General features: G+C 39.3%; 2 protein-coding genes across 2 annotated transcripts in view; one reads left to right on the forward strand and one right to left on the reverse strand.

Moving 5' to 3' along the window:
* GRIK4 (glutamate ionotropic receptor kainate type subunit 4) overlaps positions 1 to 9,457 on the forward strand; it is a 249,989-nt gene extending 240,532 nt beyond the window's left edge. Inside the window, exons 19-20 of the mRNA XM_053452347.1 lie at positions 8,509 to 8,627; positions 9,072 to 9,457. Coding sequence (XP_053308322.1) covers positions 8,509 to 8,627; positions 9,072 to 9,437 — 485 coding nt within the window. The 3' untranslated portion in view covers positions 9,438 to 9,457. The remainder of the gene's footprint in view (positions 1 to 8,508; positions 8,628 to 9,071) is intronic.
* Positions 9,458 to 18,506: 9,049 nt separating this feature from the next.
* Positions 18,507 to 19,651, reverse strand: part of TECTA (tectorin alpha) — a 52,337-nt gene continuing 51,192 nt past the window's right edge. Inside the window, exons 22-23 of the mRNA XM_053452342.1 lie at positions 19,076 to 19,192; positions 18,507 to 18,710 (exon numbers count right to left, since the gene is read on the reverse strand). Of these exons, the coding sequence (XP_053308317.1) occupies positions 18,616 to 18,710; positions 19,076 to 19,192 (212 nt within the window). The 3' untranslated portion in view covers positions 18,507 to 18,615. The remainder of the gene's footprint in view (positions 18,711 to 19,075; positions 19,193 to 19,651) is intronic.

Consider the following 19,651-nt stretch of genomic DNA (forward strand, 5'->3'; position numbering starts at 1 on the left):
ATATTATAATCAGGAGTCACCATAACATTGTTCTCTTTTCATTTAAGCATTTGCATATATAGTGGTGTTGCCATGTCGACTCATGATTATATATACACCATATGAACCAGACACTGACTGTGGTATAGCATGACACCTATCACTATATACTGAGCCAGGCAGTGACGGTGGTACAGCATAATGCCTATCACTCTATACTGAGACAGACATTGACGGTGGTGCAGCTTAAGTAATTTCATTATATATTAAGGCAAACATTACAGTGAAACAGCATAACTCCTATCACTATACACTGAGCCAGATACTACAGTGCAACAGCATAACACCTATCACTATAACTGAGCCAGATATTGATGGTGGTACAGCATAACCGCTATCTTTATATACTGAGCTAGACACTTATAGTAGTACAACATAACTATCATTATACACTGAGGCAGACATTGACAGTTGTGCAGCACAACTGCTATCATTATATACTGAGACACGCGCTGACAGTAGTACAACATAACTGTTTCCATTATATACTGAGGCACGCGCTGACGGTGGTACAACATAACTGTTATTATATACTGAGGCCCACATTGCCGGTGATACAGGATAACACCTATCACTTTATACTGAGCACACACTGACGGTGGGGCAGCGTAATCCATATCACTATACATTGAGCCTGACATTTACAATAATGCAGTATAACCCATATCACTATATACAAAGCCATTGATGTGGTGTAGGCCTACCACTTCAGTGTCTGGCTTAGTATATAGTGGTAGGGGTTATGCTGCATTATTGTAAATGTCTAGATCGATGTATAGTGATAGGGATTATGTTGTACTGCCCTCAACTGCAGATCAGGGGAAGACTGTGAGAGTCAGTACAGCCTTCCCTTCTTCTGACTGCACCGTGACATTGGGAGGTCCTCTCCCCGTAATCATCCCCAAAGTCCATTTGTCCCCTACGTCACTAAACCACAACTCTCTTTTAATTACTCCCTGTAGTTCAGGTATAGATCAAATAAACAACACATGGAAACAGCACATGCAACTGATTAAGACATAAATATCCTGTATTTACAGGTATACATAAATAATGTATGGAAACATAGCATTGCAGGTATAAATCAACAGAACACACAAACCCAGCATTGCAGGTATAGATCAACTGGAAATCACTCAGCACTGAAGGTATAGATCAAATAAACAACACATGGAAACAGCACCCCAGGTATTGATCAACTGAGTAAGACATACAAATCCTGTATTTGCTGGTAAACATAAATAATGTATAGAAACATAGCATAGCAGATATAGACCAACACATTAACACACAAACCCAGCTTTTCAGGTATTGATCAATTGGAATTCACATAAAAACTCAGCATTAAAGTTATAGATAAAACACCCTAAATTACAGGCATAGATCACAGATTGCACACCCCAAAGCCAGCGTCCACATTGCCCACATAGAACCTGACCAGCACCCTGCGGTGGGGGTGCAAGGCCTCTGTCTCCCAGCTCTGCCACTGTACGGAACAGTATAGAGTGATGGGAGTTATGATGTACTTTAGAGCATAATTATAATGAAAAAGACATTGGAAATGGTACAGCATAACACCCATCACTCTCACACATTTACCAATCAACACTTACCAATCCACAGATTCCACACATACCAATCCACAGATTCCACACATACCAATCCACAGATTCCACACATACCAATCCACAGATTCCACACATACTAATCCACACATATACCAATCCACACATATACCAATCCACAGATTCCACACATACCAATCCACAGATTCCACACATTCCACACATACTAATCCACACATATACCAATCCACACATATACCAATCCACACATATACCAATCCACACACATACCACACATACCAATCCACAGATTCCACACATACCACACATACCAATCCACAGATTCCACACATACCAATCCACAGATTCCACACATACCAATCCACAGATTCCACACATACCAATCCACACATACCAATCCACAGATTCCACACATATACCAATCCACACATATACCAATCCACACATATACCAATCCACAGATTCCACACATACCAATCCACTCTCACTGTCACTCAGTCTTAATGAATGATTTCCTACCTTCTTTTCTTCTTGCAGCAGTCTTTTCTTTTTACAGCAGTCTACCTCTTCGCTCCTCTTCTTCTGTCTTCTTCCGGGTCAGAGGGCACTGTGGGCGCGGCTTCAGTGCCGCCGGGGTTTGTTGTCAGATCCCGGCGGCACTGAAGCCGTGCCCACAGTGCCCTCTGCACAGCAGCAGTTGCCGCGCGGATCGCAAGGGAGTAGTATCGGAGGTCTTTAACAGACCTCCGGCTCCCTTGAGTGATTTTAAGCCGGTTCAAGGGAACCGGCTTAAAATCACTCAAGGGAGCCGGAGGTCTGTTAAAGACCTCCGATACCGCTCTCTTGCGAGCCTGCTCCTCCAGCGGCGGACATTACTGTCCGTCTCTGGAGGGGTGCCGGCAAATTGGCACCCCCCTGATGAGCGGCACCCGGTGCGGACCGCCCCCCGCTAGGTACGCTACTGTTGTAAATACCCAGTTTGTCTAAACCCCAACAACATAGAGAGAAAAAAATATGATAAAAGTTTACTTTTATTAAATTAAATTAAAAACATAAATAGGTTAGATCCCCCTTCCATCAAATTTCAAAAAACATATAATGCAATGAAACAAATATCTGTTAAAACATAACTAAAAATGCACCGCATACATGCTATACTGAAAAACCCACATAAATTAAACTGGGATTAAAATCATTCCAAATACATTATTTGCCCCAACTATATAAGTTTCTGTCCCTATACTGGACATCAACGGGCACATCTTCGTGATCCGATCGTTCCTTAGTGTCAGCTACCTAATATTGGCGCAAAACCATTTTTTCCAAACCATGTGCCATTCCCCCATGTGCCATTTCGGGTATCTTTGAAGCCGGCCAATGCAATTTACCCCATCAAATCATATATTTTTGAAAACTAGACACCCCAGGGTATTTCAAATGCTAGTATTTTGACTCTTTCCAGGCACTAATTCTACCTCCAGTCCTTGTTAAACTTTGTAGTAGTCATTGGTTTGTCATTTTTTTGGGGGGAACTCAAAGGCCACATTTGGGACGTGTGCATTTTTCTAATTGGAAATTAGATGTTTGGCCCTCCTTCCCCCCGTGTTAATTGGGACATTGTTGAACCCGGCCAGTTCAATTTACCCCATCAAATCATACTTTTTAAAAAGTAGACACCCCACTGGCATTTAATATGCCAGAATTTTAACTCTTTCAATGCTAGAATTGTTTTACACTAATGTGCTAATTTTAGGACTTGCTCACAAAAATATATTTTTATATATACCGTATTTGCTCGATTATAAGACGAGGTTTTTTTCAGAGCAAATGCTCTGAAAAATACCCCTCGTCTTATAATCGAGGTCGTCTTCTAATCAGACCTCAAAATGGGGCCATGCTACTTACCGGGCTTTGGTCGCGAGCAGCAGGAGAACAAGAAGCTAGCAGCGTGTCACAAAACTCTGCCTCCCCCCTCCTTCCTCTGGGGGCGGGGCCAGAGAAGTTGCACGCACAGCGGGCCCCTGCAGAAGTCTTCGAGTGAGAGATCAGCAGTTCAGGTAAGGGGGTGGGGGGCTGGGGGGTTTGAGCGTGTGTGTGTATATGTGATTAATGGAATGAATGAGTATTTAAATGTTTGTGAATGAGTGTGTGTTAGTATGGATGTGTAAGGGTGGTGGTGGTAGCATGGCATAGGGAGGCTGTACTCACACTCCTATCATCCTAGGTTCCAGCATGTACTGGCTGCCTTGGCTTGATAGGGGTGTGATTGCTGTTAGCAGTTATATATATATCTCCAGAAATGCCTTTTAACCCCCTATATGCCACTCTGCCCCATGATATGCCTTTTAACCCCCTATATGCCACTCTGGCATATAGGGGATTAAAAGGCATATCATGGGGCAGAGTGGCAAATAGGGGGTATAAGGCATTTCTGGGGGCAGAGTGGCAACCCTGGGGGCAGATGTGCATAACTGGGGGGGCAGGTTGGCAAAATAAAAGGAAATAAAAAAATATATATTTTTCTCAATCATAGCTTTTATTAAATATGAAAATATTGTTTACATGAATTAATATTTACTAGTAAAACTTTTTTTCCTATAGGGTAGTCTTATATTCAGGCTTTTTGTTTTTTTCCTAAATTAATATTTAGATTTTGGGGGGTCGTCTTATAATCAGGGTCGTCTTATAATCGAGCAAATACGGTATATATATATATATTATTTTTTTGCCTTTTTTTTTTTTTTTTTTGGAACTTGAAGCTTCCCCTGATGGTGACATCAGTGTGAAATTATTGTTACATTGTACTGTTTTTTTAAACAATTTTTTCTTATTATTATTATGCCTGATCGAGGCATTTCCTAAATACTTTTAAAACGGGCATCCGCCACCATACAGCGTATGGCGGACATTGAGGCCCCGGGGAGGGGGCCAGACACGGCCCTAGTACTGAATGTCTCAATTACAGCAACACCGTTTGGGTGCAGAAAGCGAACGTAGATCGCTTTCTGCACCCATTTAAAGTCATAACGGTCCTGGCATGTCAATTGTCGTTAACCCTTCGATTTCGGGTGACGTGCCCAGACCGTCAATTGTCATTAAGGGGTTAAATTTTTAATAAAAGAATGTATCAACTAGTCCAGAGGGCTAGAAATTCATCGCATAGTGAAGAATAATTACCGTATTTGCTCGATTATAAGACGACCCTGATTATAAGACGACCCCCCAAAATCTAAATATTAATTTAGGAATAAAACAAAAATCCTGAATATAAGACTACCCTATAGGGAAAAAAGTTTTACTAGTAAATATTAATTCATGTAAGCAATATTTTCATATTTAATAAAAGCTATGATTGAGAAAAATATATATTTTTTATTTCCTTTTATTTGCCAACCTGCCCCCCCAGTTATGCACATCTGCCCCCAAGGTTGCCACTCTGCCCCCAGAAATGCCTTATACCCCCTATTTGCCACTCTGCCCCATGATGTGCCTTTTAACCCTCTATATGCCACTCTGCCTCCAGAAATGTCTTATACCCTCCTATATGCCACTCTGCCCCATGATATGCCTTTTAATCCCCTATATGCCAGAGTGGCATATAGGAGGTTAAAAGGCATATCATGGGGCAGAGTGGCATATAGGGGGTTAAAAGGCATTTCTGGAGGTATATATATATATATATAACTGCTAACAGCAATCACACTCCTATCAAGCCAAGGCAGCCAGTACATGCTGGAACCTGGGGATGATAGGAGTCTGAGTACAGCCTCCCTATGCCATGCTACCACCGCCCCCCTTACACATCCATACTAACACACACACACTCATTCACAAACATTTAAATACTCATTCATTCCATTAATCACACATACTTCACACATTAATCATAAAAACCCTCCCCCACCCCCTTACCTGAACTGCAGATCTCTTACTCGAAGACTTCTGCAGGGGCCCGGCTGTGCGAGCAACTTCTCTGGCCCCGCCCCCAGAGGAAGGAGGGGGGAGGCAGAGTTATGTGACACTCTACTAGCTTCCTGTTGCTCGCGACCAAAGCCCGGTAAGCAGCATGGCCCCAGCGGACATTTTGAGGTCTGATTAGAAGACGACCTCGATTATAAGACGAGGGGTATTTTTCAGAGCATTTGCTCTGAAAAAAACCTCGTCTTATAATCGAGCAAATACGGTAGTTATTCTTCCATTATACATTAAAGCCATATTATTAATTTGAATCAAAAAATTATTAATAAAGGATTTTTTAGGAATCAATTAACTGTATACATACCACCAATTAATTATAAATTATATTACATTCTGTTATGCATCAACCATGTTAATGATTTTTTTAAAAAATAATCAGGTAACTAACTGTCTACATACCCACAATTAATTGTAAACTGTGTTAACCCCTAATTTATTAAATCAAACTAAGTAAAAGAAGAGTAATTGAATCCCTCATTCAGACCATTTGGCCTCTAACGGTTTCTGCCTCCTTTCCTAGGAGTGACAGCCAATTGCCCAAGTGCGCAATATAGTGCCACATGCTTAGAAAAAGGAGTCTCATTCCTATTACTTATACTATAGTCTATACAGTATATACAAGTTAGGCAACAATGAGCTAAAAACGTACAGCAACTTTTTAAACTATATTCTCTGGCAGCCAGATAAATCATTTTTCTCCCTTAAGAAAACAATTAAGCAAACCTTACTTACATGAAACATTAGGTTTTTCATTGATGTAAATCATTGAGTAAAAAAACCTGCGTTACTTAACTTATTGCAGACAACTTGCTTGCCTACTCACTTTGTTCAATAATACGAATGCCAGAGTCCACACTACCCCCCACTCTGCTTCAATCCATCAACGTAATTGACATTGAGCCCTTACATTAGTTGATTACCATGGAGATTACCCACTATCAATCGTACTGTCCAATATCCAGCAGATCCACACAAAAAGGCATCATCATATAACGTAGTCCATATTATATATATCAAAAAGCAGAAAATAAAGTAATACATCTTTATAGATGAAAACCATGGTGATATAAACAACATATGTTTATTCAGACCTTGGGCTGCAACTGTATCTAATGTTCTGATTCAAAATGCCTCCCTTTGCAGTAGTTTCCTTGTCTGATCACCACACCCCAATAGGGGGGGGGGCATACAGTTGATAGCTATAAATCATTGATGACGCTGGCTTAACCCCTTAATGACAAGACTATTTCTTTCTGGTAGTACAATCATCTAATTTACTATAAAAAATGATAAAATATGGTGATTTGTTGTTTAAAAATGACTCGGTTTTCTTTGAACAATCTTTTACTCATCTGCAAAAACTAATAAAAAAACCTGCTAAATAGATTCTACTATTTGTCCTGAGTTTAGAAATACCCAATGTTTTTATGCTTTTTTGCTTTTTTTCTGCATGTTATGGGGCAATAAGTACCAGTAGCGTTTTGCTATTTCAAAACCATTTTTTCCCCAAATCTGGTCATTCTGCTCCATGTGCTATTTCAGGTATCTTTGACGCCGGCCAATGCAATTTACCCCATCAAACCATATATTTTTAAACACCCCAAGGTATTTCAAATGCTGGTATTTTAACCCTTTCCATGCACTAATTCTACCACTAGCCTTTGTCAAACTTTATGGTAGTCAAAATTATTATTTACCGCTCCTGGTATATGTCCGTGTCAAACAACCAATATGTGTTCAACAACATCTCCTGAATGCAGTGATACCCCACATGCATGGGTTTGTTGGGTTATTTGGGAGGTAAAAGACCACCTTTGTGAGGTGTGTATTTTTTTGCCATTTAGACATCTGTGCCCACGTCCTATATCTGGGACATCTTTGAAACCGGCCAATTCAATTTACTTCATCAAATCATACATTTTTTTAAAACTAGGCACCCTATGGGCATTTATAATTTTAACTTGTTCCATACAGGAATTTTTTTGGAAGATATAGCGCTAATTGTAGGACTTGCTCATAAAAAAACTATATATATATATATCAATTTGCCCTTTTTTGGTGACAGTAAGGAATAATTCTGACATGTTACCATATATATATTTTTTTTTCCAATTTAAATATTTTTTTGGCTCGGGGGAGGGGGGCTTTGCCGAAGTGGTTTTCAGCAACTCTCTCTTCTCGGCTCCCTGCCGCCTCCCGCCACCACTGCAATGGTGGGAGTGAGAGGCCTCTGTCTCAGTTGCAGTGCTGGCTCTTTCTGCTGAGCGCCCCAAAAATTATGTCAGAGGCCTCGTGCTCCCACCACAAGGCTTCAGCAAGGTAAATGAATAAGAAAGGTGGCTAGATAGTTAGAAAGGAGGGTGTTGGGCAAGTACTACAAGTGTAATCTGGGTTCTGGGCAAGTCATATGAGTGCAATCTGGTTGCAGGGCAAAGATGTCACTGACAACCTGTTTGAGCCCAAAATGGCACTGACAAGCTGTTTGGGGGCAAAGATGGCACTGGCAAGCTGTTTGAGGACAAATATGCCACTGATGAACTGCTTGGGCAAAGGTGGCACTGTGGGAAGTGAGTGACATGTTACGTGGTGAAGTCAGTTGGCCCAAAGAGGTGGAATGGTTGCCGTAGAAAATGGGTGTGGTTAGAGGTGATATGTTTATTAAGGAGAGGAGTTAGCAACATTGCCACACCCACTTGGGGGGGCCAACATTTTTTTTTGCACCTAGGCATCAGTGACCCTAGGCTTGGCCTTGGTTCTAATTGCTGTTATTTGCTAATTAAATTGTAGGTTTCTGTCTGTTCTCTTACAACTAAAAGTATTGTGACATTGTAACATGACATGCAAAATAAACTATATGACACCAGTTATCATAGTGTGCAACATTTTCTCTATCTTTATTTCACAGGACTAGGTATGGAAAATATTGGTGGCATATTTGTGGTATTAATATGTGGCCTCATAGTGGCCATTTTCATGGCTATGCTAGAGTTCCTGTGGACTGTGCGAAATACTGAAGAGTCTGAGGTAATAGACTAGGCTTATTTGTTTTGAAGCCTGCTGTGAAAGTTGGGATACATGTTGCACTGTTGAACATGTTTATTAATAATAATAATAATAATAATATCCCACTTATATTATTCCTAAAATTATTCCATGTTCCATTTTTACTACATCTATTACTTAGGTTATTGTTGTTGGAATTAGTATGGAATATGGCAGCAACTGACAGAGACCATTGGCATCATATTGGGTTGGGGTAGAAATTATTTTTATAACCTATAATCTGCAGAAAATAATGACGACATACATTTTATTTTAGAGCTATATGTTCTGGCTTAGATAGACTATGCCTATGACAGCTTTTATTAGACTGTGTTTATAAAATGCCTATTAGCAAATCTTTGATTGGTTATGTTATACATCCCTCAGATTTTACTGTTGAAACTAAAAGTGGTGCTCGATTTTCAGGTTTCTGTTTGCCAAGAGATGGCTTCAGAGCTTACCAGCATTATCCTCTGCAAAGACAGCTTTCTGCCTCGACGGAGGCGCGCTGGTATGATCCGTGCCAGGCCAATTATTTCAGAAGAAAGTAGGAGTCGGAATACAAGCATACTGAGCAATGGTAAACTTTGTGGGGGCAATGGCCCTGATCCATTGACACAGAGACTGGCACAGGAAGCGGCTCTTGTAGCCCGTGGGTGTACACATATCAGAGTATGTCCAGAATGTCGTCGCTTCCAGGGTCTTCGAGTCCGCCCATCTGGGGGATCCTTAGCACAAAGTGAAGAAAGTTTGGTATGGGAGAAAACAACAAACAGCAGTGAGCCGGAATAGAAAAGACACTATGTGAAAAAGGGAAACTTTTTTTTTTACAGATCATGTTATTGTAAATGTAATCTTTTTACAGAATGTAACAAATGAGGGATCTGTAGTATAACATGAAAAGTTCCCCAAATGGTTTATTTTTGTTTATTAATTATGATGTAATGTAATAGTAAGGGGCTTCTCACCAAATTGGTATCATTTTTAACTTTCACAGTTTCAGAGTAACCTGTGTTTTCATTTGTGTAAAGGAAGCGATAAGGAGTGTCTGTTGTTCTCTATCTAAAAAAAAAAAGAAGAAGAAAAAGCAGAATGTGTAAAAAGCGGAAGATCATGATACACTAAAACAGAAAAAATATATATCCTAAAAAAATTGCAAATTACAAGCCTTAAGGGTCTGTTTGTTAATGTGTCAATATATGCACTGGCAGACAATGAAATGGTAGTTTGGTATGCTTTTTGGCCATCCTCCTCCCCATTTGGTAAGTTTTAAAGCAGATAAAGTTCACATTGTTATGATCACATTTTAGATCTGATGTACCATGTTAGTGTTAGTCTTTTTTTAGTGAAATATCCAAAAATGCAATTTTTATTGAAACTACAGAAGTGATGTTAGTAGATTGACCCCCTTCTCTGCTCTTCTGATTGCAGTTGCAAGTCTTTACAATTAGGCCTTTAAATTTTTCCATTGATACTGGCCAATTGAATTACCATATTTGCTAGATTATAAAACAGATGCTCTGAAAAATACCCCTCGTCTTATATTCGAGGTCGTCTTATACTCAGACCTCAAATAGAGGTCTGACTACAAGACTAAGCTCCATATCCCCAGCAGAGCTGCAGGTAACATGGATCCTCCGCTCTGGCAGAAGGTGAACGTCTGACGTGACCTTCCAGTGCTCAGTCATAAAAGCCCTGGTGAAAGTCCCGGGTAGCAGCAGAGGTCCACCAGCTGCCCCCACTTGATACCAGGAGCACAGATGACAAGTCTATGGATGCATTGGTAAGTCAGAGGGACATATAGGGGGGTATGAGGCATATCAGGGTGGTAGATTGGCAAAAGGGAGAAATAAGGCATATCAGGGAGGCAGAGTGGCAAATAGGGGGGTATAAGGCATATCTGGGGGGCAGAGTGTCATATAGGGGGTATAAGGCATATCTAAGTGGCTGAGTGACATATAGGGGGATTAAGGCATATCAGGGGGGCAGAGTGGCATATAGGGGGGCTATAAGGCATATCTGAGGGGGATAGAAAGCCGGGGGGCAAATGTGCATAACTGGGGGTCAGGTTGGCAAATAAAAAGAAAAGAAAATGCATTTTTCTGAATCATAGTTTTTATTAAATATGAAAAAATAGTTTACATGTGAATTAGTATTTACAAATAAAACTTTTTTCTTATAGGGTAGTCTTATATTCAGGCTTTCTTTTTTTTCTAAATTAATATTCAAATTTTGGGGGTCGTCTTATAATCGAGCAAATATGGTAATCAAATTAAATGTGTCAACCTATTTTTAGTCGACTATTTTGTTTAAAAGTAGGCAAAGCTTACATTGTTAAAATTGTATTTTTGATCAGATATGCTAAGTTAGTGTTCAGCTTATTTTGTAAAATATTCCAAAATGCATTGAAGCTACAGAAGTGATGGAAATTATGACACGTTAATCTACTCTTCTGATTTATATGCAGATTACAGATTTTTGCAATTTTTCCTATGATTCAAGTGATAGGTCCTAGCCACTGACTTGCCAGTGAACTAAATTAAATTAAAATACTAATGAACTCTTAACAAAGGCTTGTGTATGAAAACAAATTTGGTTGTGACTGAATACAAGAATAAGAATAAATACACAATATTCACAAGCTTTTGTGGAGTTCAAGAAATCTTCTGTAGTAGTATTGCAAGGATTACTTTTTTTTAATGAAAACTACAATTCTATGCAATTTCTGTAAAATAAAAAGAAACATTCTTAAACCTGTTGTGTGCAATATTTTCTGTAATGAATAATCCTACTATGTATAAATCATCTGCTTTCAAAAAATATAAAAATGCAGTCAGGCAAGTCTTCACCAGGGGGCATAACTAGAAATCACAGGGCTCTGGTGCGAGAATTACCCAGAGGCCCCCAACTTCAACTAGCAACATGTCCCGCAGCACCACATTTGCTCCAAACAACTTGTGAGTGCCTTTGCCCCAAGCAACTTATCGGTGCGAGCCTTACCTCCAAACAGCCTGTTTGTGTCATCTTTGCCCCCGCTCTTCAGTGCCCCCAAAGGGCTTATCTATGCCTTCTTTGCCCCAAACAACTAGTCTGTGCCATAACTGGCCTCAAACAGCTCCTCTGTGCCTTCTTTGCCCCTTGCTCCCTCCTTCCAACATACACGCCGGCACACATATATAAACACACACAAATTACACTCACTTACTCATACTCACAAGTACACATTTATTTAACACTCCATCTCATCTCCGTTTCCATCCATGCTCACACACACTTACACATCCATTTTCACACACAATTACACATTAATGCTCTCACACGCACAATTATACATTCATGCTCACACACACAATTACACAATAATGCTCTCACACACACTATTACACATTAATGCTCTCACACACTATTACACATTCATGGTCACACACACAATAACACATCCATGCTCACACACACTCGCAATTACACATCCAGATTCTGATACACACACAATTACACTTCCATGCTCACACACACAATTACACACCCAGACTCACATACGTACATATATACATAAAAATATATATACATAGCCATCTGCCCGTCATTTTATCTTATGTTTGTTCAACTATGATTTCTCTTTTTAATGTTTATTGTACCCATACAAATAATACAACTATCATGCAGGCAATCTAGGACTTTTGTTTGATATTTATATGTGTTATATTTATTTGCACTACAATACAAGAAATTGAGGAAAAATTTAAAAAAGGCAACACTGACAGTAGAGAGCAGCTCCACCTTCCAATATAGGGTAATTGGAAAATAATTAAATTGTCATCTCCCCTTTAATACTATATACCTTGGAATCCTTTTCTATTAATTTTTTTCCCATATATGTCTCGATAGGTGTCTCTCTCTCTCTCTCTCCTATTTTCTGCAATGGGTCATCACTAGAACATCAGCACCTTTATTGTGGCCCCTAGTCCATACAAAATCATAAACGCATATTCTGCAGAAAATCACGAAGGTAAATTTATATATACCGTATTTGCTCGATTATAAGATGACCCTGATTAAAGACGACCCTCCAAATCTTAATATTAATTTAGGAAAAAAAGAAAAAGCCTCAATATAAGACGACCCTATAGGAAAAAAGTTTTACCAGTAAATGTTAATTCATTTAAACTAATTTTTTAATAAAAGCTTTGATTGAGAAAAATAATTTGGTTTTATTTCCTTCTATTTTCCAACCTGCCCCCCAGTTATGCACATCTGCCCCAGAAATGCCTTATACCCCCTATATGCCACTGTGCCCCATGATATGCCTTTTAACCCTCTAAATGCCACTGTGCCCCATGATATGCCTTTTAACCCTATATGCCACTGTGCTCCATGATATGCCTTTTAACCCTATATGCCACTCTGGCACTTAGAGGGTTAAAAGGCATATTATGGGGAAGAGTGGCATATAGGGAGGTTTAAGGCATTTCAGGAGGCAGAGTGGCGTATAGAGGGTTAAAAAGGCATTTCTGGAGGCAGAGTGGCATTAAGGGGGTTAAAAGGCATTTCACAGAGCACTCTGCCTCCAGAAATGCCTTTTGCCCCCCATTTAACACTCCCCCCGCCCCACTTACCGGTACTTCTGAGTCTCCTGTCATGTAGCTGGGGCAGCGTGTAGACTTACGCTGCAGCCGGAAGGAGGCGTGGCTAGCAGCGGGGGTTGTCTGCGTGCATCGCGCAGACCTTCCCTGGCTGTCAAAGATCAGAGTTCCCCACGCCGGCGAATCGCGTAGACATCTACACGCTGCCCCAGCTGCACACCGGGGACTCTGACAGCTGCAGGGGATCTGGATCTTAGTCGTCTCATAGTCAGACTTTGAGGTCTGATTATAAGACGACCCCGATTATAAGACGAGGGGTATTTTTCAGAGCATTTGCTCTGAAAAAAACCTCGTCTTATAATCGAGCAAATACGGTACATATGCGCAGTTTTGCACACTCAAACACCCACAAACAAATGATCCCCATACAGTTGTATATATATACAAAGTAACATCTACGATAACATCTATTATAATCCTATTATTTCCTCTCAAGATAGGCATATAGTTTCAACAAGACACAACCACGTAAAGATTGCAGGCTTCACAATAAAAAAATAGATGTACAGAAAAAGTGGGTGGTAATAATAACATCAATTTGGTAAATTAATTTAACCAAATCAACGAAGTTAATCCAGTTATAGATTCAATTTAATTCTTCATACAGCCCATAACTCAATATTACAAATATATAAGATGAGCCCATGTAAACACAAAATACCTGTAGAAATATAGATAATTCTATAAAAAAAGCCTGCTAAATACAAACCACTGAGCTGCATGAACTCATTATGTTGTCCAATGGGACTACTGTCTACTGGTTTTAAGATAAAACCACTTTTTGCACCTAGCTGCCTTGTAGCTATGTGTCTTAAATTTGTTAGCATAAATGTCAGGTTACTAATTTTCTTTTGTGTTAGACTAATATCTACCATGAATCTACACTAGATTCCCCATTAATGCTGTCATCACCCTTCTGCATCCTAGTTTAATTTCTCCTCTAACAGCTAATCATTTACAGGAGCACCATTATCACTAAGGGGCAGCATATCCATACTGTAGTGCCTACAGCCAACCGCATAGCCTTCCTTTCTATGGCACTTTTATAACCATGCATTAATTCTCCAGCTCCAGTTAGTGTAGAACATTAGGTCCTTCTTCTAAGCCTAACTTTGTTATTTGTACAATAGAAATAGAAAAACATTCCACAAGCCAAACAAAGCTAATTCATTAAACCAATCTGAGATTCCCCCTTTTTATACTCAAAGATTTACTATCCACTAGGCTTTTGCAAATGGACCAAAAACAATCCAGACACATTTTTTGTTTGATTTTGTTGTTTTCTGCCCTTTTAGTTTGCACAAATTTCAGAGGGATTTTATCAATCATAAATTAAATTGTTGTTACTCTCACTCACTCACTCACGCTCTCTCACCCTTCTGTGCCCACCGACTTTCCTTGTTTTTGGAAATTCTTACAAACTTACAAAATTGGCTTCGTACGAATATGGACATGCTCTGCCACACTGACACCCACACACACACCAGAACAGGCTCTGCCACACCAACACCAAAACACACAACAGGACAGGCTCTGCCATGCCAACACCCAAACACACGCCAGGTGTCGGGTTTAGTAGTTGGAGCCCAGTATGCAAGACTGGAGACGTGGGTGAATCAAAAGCGAGATACCGATAGGGATGAGACATAGACAAAGTCAGGATTAGCAGAGGTCGGTTCAGGCAGCAAAGGTTCATACACGATAAGGCAAGTTAAGGGTCAATATCCAATGAGACAAAAATAAGGAAGCACTGAAGTGTATACGCAGAAAGCACAGTATATCTGAACACTGAGTATACAAAAGGACACAAATTTATAGGAAGGAGGAAGGGGTACTCCCTCTGATGTCAAGATGAACATTATGTTATACACCTGGGAATGCCGCCTACTGTGCCTTTAAGAAGTGGTCTTGTATGCGCGCGTGCCACTAGAGGGCGTGCGAGAGACGGAACGTGTTCTCCGTCTCTGTTGGGACGGGCTTGCATTTGTGTTCCGGCCGTCCTAAAGAACCGCGGTGCCGGAAAGGAGATCGCGGCACCGCCAACGCCTGGGAGTGAGTGGGTCTGCCACGCCGGACCCCTCTTCATACTTCACAAGACAGATTGGAGAATACATGGCAAGGGATCTGAGATGATTCCTCCATACAGAATCTCTCCAGATCCTTCCGATAGTGGACTCTTCTCTTTAGTAGTCCTCCCACATAGGTTTCCTATGGGGTTCAAGTCAGGAGACTGGGATGTGATGGCCATGGTGTGGTCAGTAAACCCTTTTTGTGTTGTTTTTTTACTGGATTTTTTTAATTATTGCCCTGATGGTGGAAATGGGCATTTTCAAAGCTTTTGCTATTTTGTTATAGCCACTTCACATTTTGTGAAGCTTAACAACCTTTTCCTGCACATCACCGCTATATTCCCTGGTCTTACCCATTGTGATGAATGGCTAAGGGAATTTGGCCTATGTGTTACCTAATATTTATATCCCTGTGAAACGAAAAGTCATTTGAATTATTGTGCCAACCCCCGCTGCTAACCGCACCTCCTTCCGGCTGCAGCAGAAGTTGTCTACGCAAACCGCATAGACGTCTACACGAATCGCGTAGACGTCTACACGCTGCCTCGGCTACACACCACGGAGCCACAAGCGCCGGTAAGTTTGGGGGGGAGTGTTAAATGGGGGCCATAACACAGGAGGATCCAGGTCCCCTGCAGCGCTGCGGGGGATCTGGATCTTAGTCTCATAGTCAGACCTCTATTTGAGGTCTGATTATAAGACAACCCCAATTATAAGACGAGGGGTATTTTTCAGAGCATTTGCTCTGAAAAAAAAACTTGTCTTATAAATCGAGCAAATACGGTAAAAGCTTTGAGTAGAGGGGTAGAGCAATAGTTAGACTCATGGCTAGGATATGGGGTGGTCATTTGTACAATGAGAATTATGATGGGATGCTTTAAAGAAGTTGGAAAAGATCCAGAGAAGAGGGAGAGATTGAATGTGTTAATTTGGAATAGTATTATAGTAGTTGAAAGAGACTGAGTAAAATTATAAATGATAGGATCAAGGGGCTGGGCGAGAAAAAAAGGAAATAACCCCTGCTCCATAAATTGATCTAGCTTAGGATAAACAAAGAAAGAGGTTTAAGGGTAAAAGCAGCATCAAAGGAAGGTTGGCCACAGGAGTGAGAGATATGAGTATAGTGTAGGAGTATTGTTTGTGATGGGGATAACAGGTCAGAAAAGGAGAAGTTAAAGATTGAGCAAGGCCTTGAGAAAATATTGTCAAATATCATCACTTATGTGGCCATCCTGGTAAAGGTGGTCGTTAGACTGTGTGAGGCTAAAGGAAGATGTAATAATGGGGAGACCACAGAGTTCATAGAGGTTTCACTAGGGTACTGAAGTCAACAGAGAGGAAGTTTGGAAGTTGTGCTAGGAAATTATGATATACTGATAAGGAACAAATTCATAGGTTAAAAAGTACAAGTTGGAGAAACTATTAGGCCTACACTTATACCCTTCCTGTATGGGAGTGTGGAATGAATACAACCATAAGATAGGGGACATAGTGTCAGATATCTGAGTTTAGAGACATTATGTGCAGGAAATTATAGAAATGTTTAGCATAATACATGCAGAATGGACATTCCAGAGAGCAAAGTGGAACATAGCGAATTAGTGTGTGAAGGAGTTTGTAGATAAAAGGATTATACTTTTTGGGAAAGTCTAGCTGCAGAGGGATAAGAAGGGAGGAGAGAGAAATGTCCAGGATTATGGTGCCCATAGCAGAAGGAGAAGGGCAACGTGCCATACCATGTTTGTGAGTGCATTTATTTATGTTTCTATTCAATAAAGATGCAAAAATTGTCTGCACTCTCAACAGTTTATGTCTTCCCTGATGAATAATGAAGGTGATTCATTAACGTCATTTGTAATATGTCTGGTATCTTTCATACAACCATTAAAATCAATAGATTGTTCTTTGAGGTGCAAAAAAATCAATGGATCGTTCTTTAAGGTGTGAATGTATTTTTCAAAAATGAGGAGAAATCAATTTGTTTTAACAAATTTAAAATTAAATACACGAAACATTGGCCTTTGTGTTCTTTTTATTAATTTAGCATGTTTAAACAATTTGATGTGTGATATTTTATTTTTGCTTTGGTTTAAAAGTATTTAAACAACTGTCTTGAACCCAGTTGTCAGAACGTGTTTGCAATCACAAATTTTTAATGTCAAACACTGTCTGACCAGTGGCAAAGAACATCAGATGTGACAGTGGTATTTACACATTATGGCACACATAGTATACAAACCAAGTACACAAATCAAGAGAAATATTTTTATCCCTAAAATGAAAAAAAAATCCACTTTTTTGTCTAACCTTGCATAACACTATCCACTTTTGTTGTTCAAGTTCTATATGGTCATATCTGTGACTAATACAACGTTTACCAACTATTATATATTGACTCTTGACATTACTGGGGATGTGGACATCTCCTTATTAGTAGAATTATTTTTAGGCATGAACCCCATGTGCCTCTGTTATAGAATTGTTCCTTATCAGTGCTCAAATACATACATTTAGTTTATACAGATTACTACTCATGCTTTTCCATGTAAATTACTTCTAAGAAGAAAGTCCCTAAAACACATCTCATTGCATAACTTATTGGTATATCATACCATGCTAAATTGTTTATCTCAGTTATTATTCAATAGCATTTTATATTTTCTTAAGCTCACATTCAGTATTTATTTTACACACTTTCAATATATGCTATTGTTCCTTCTCCTCAATTGCGGTGATTTATTTTTATTTATTTTTATTACCATCTGCTGCCAGCTCTTAACTAAATAAATATGGCTTACGTTTATGAATAACTAAAGTAGGGGACATAAAACTTATTATATTTGTTGATATTGTGTTAATTTATGATTTGTCAAACTTTATCATAATTAATACATTTGTCTTGAATATGCACATAACTACAAACTTCAAAACAAATTTTATTATAATATCAATTTGGACAAAGAAACAATAGAAAATGGAAAAAGGCCCATATGGCCTCCATCGCATGTTTTCCCTAAAATGTACCACAAAAATGCTTACACCTGAAATACATTTTCCTATTTTTGCCAACTGTCACCATTCTCCCATAGTTTTACAAGGTATTATACATGTTTTCCATGTAGTAAGTGAAAAATCACACAAACTGTATTTAATTAAATATGAATTTTATTCCTCGTCTCATTTGAACTTGCAAAGTTTTGGCCCCTGTGCTATATATTCCTGTAAAATGAGATTGGATACTTCATCAAAATAATCTTTTTATTGCTTTGTTTTCAAAATTAAAATCCACATAGATATCTGACTTAGGATAAAAGAAACCAGCCAGTCATGATGTTCTGCCGAAGAACTAGTCACTGTGAAAGAGAACATATTATTATTATTATTATTATTATTATGAGGCTTTCTGTAACATAAAGCAAATTAAAACAGCTTGAGAATAGATTTCCAGCTAAACAAATGCTTTTTGATTATGTGAAGTTATATATTATAAATATGCAATCACTATACTGTCTTGCAAATATTTTAACCCAATTTCATTTCCATATCTTGGACAGCGTTATTTATGTCTTGGAATGTGAGGATACCAACCACTTTGTATTACTGGATTTGTGAAAGACTTTGTTGCTCTGTATGTTTGCTTCATATAAAAACCAAAAGTCAACATAATTTAACTTAGCAAAGTAAAACAAAATACCTTCATCATCTGTAAGTTGCTTACCTCTACAGCTTCGACCATCCTCCTGCAGTGTCCCTGTTACACAGCTACACAATGGTCCATCTAATCTGCTTGTACAAATTTGCTCACATCCCCCATTGTCCTCACACCAGTCTAAACCTAGACAAGGGTAAAGAGAGGTGTAAATTTTACATTTAATACATACTAGCACATCAAGTACTACCACATTTAAATGTGCGATATTTAGTGCTATTCATGAAATAGGAACACCACTTTCCAGGCCACATAGGTTTGAAAGATACAATTTTTAATTATTAAAAAAATGCTTGAGCTCTGTACTATTGTGAAAATGTTCAAAGAGTTGTCTAAACACAACAAACACTGATCAACCATAACATTATGACCACCTGCCTAATATTGTGTAGGTACCCTTTTTGCTGCCAAAACAGCCCTGACCCATCGAGGCACGGACTCCAGTAGACCTCTGAAGGTGTGCTGTGGTATCTGGAACTAAGATGTTACCAGCAGATCCTTTAAGTCCTGTAAGTTGCGAGGAGGGGCCTCCATGGATCGGAGTTGTTTGTCCAGCACATCTCACGGATGTTCGATGGATTGAGA

Source organism: Spea bombifrons, chromosome 12 (genome assembly GCF_027358695.1).
Source record: "Spea bombifrons isolate aSpeBom1 chromosome 12, aSpeBom1.2.pri, whole genome shotgun sequence".
Taxonomy (NCBI): domain Eukaryota; kingdom Metazoa; phylum Chordata; class Amphibia; order Anura; family Pelobatidae; genus Spea; species Spea bombifrons.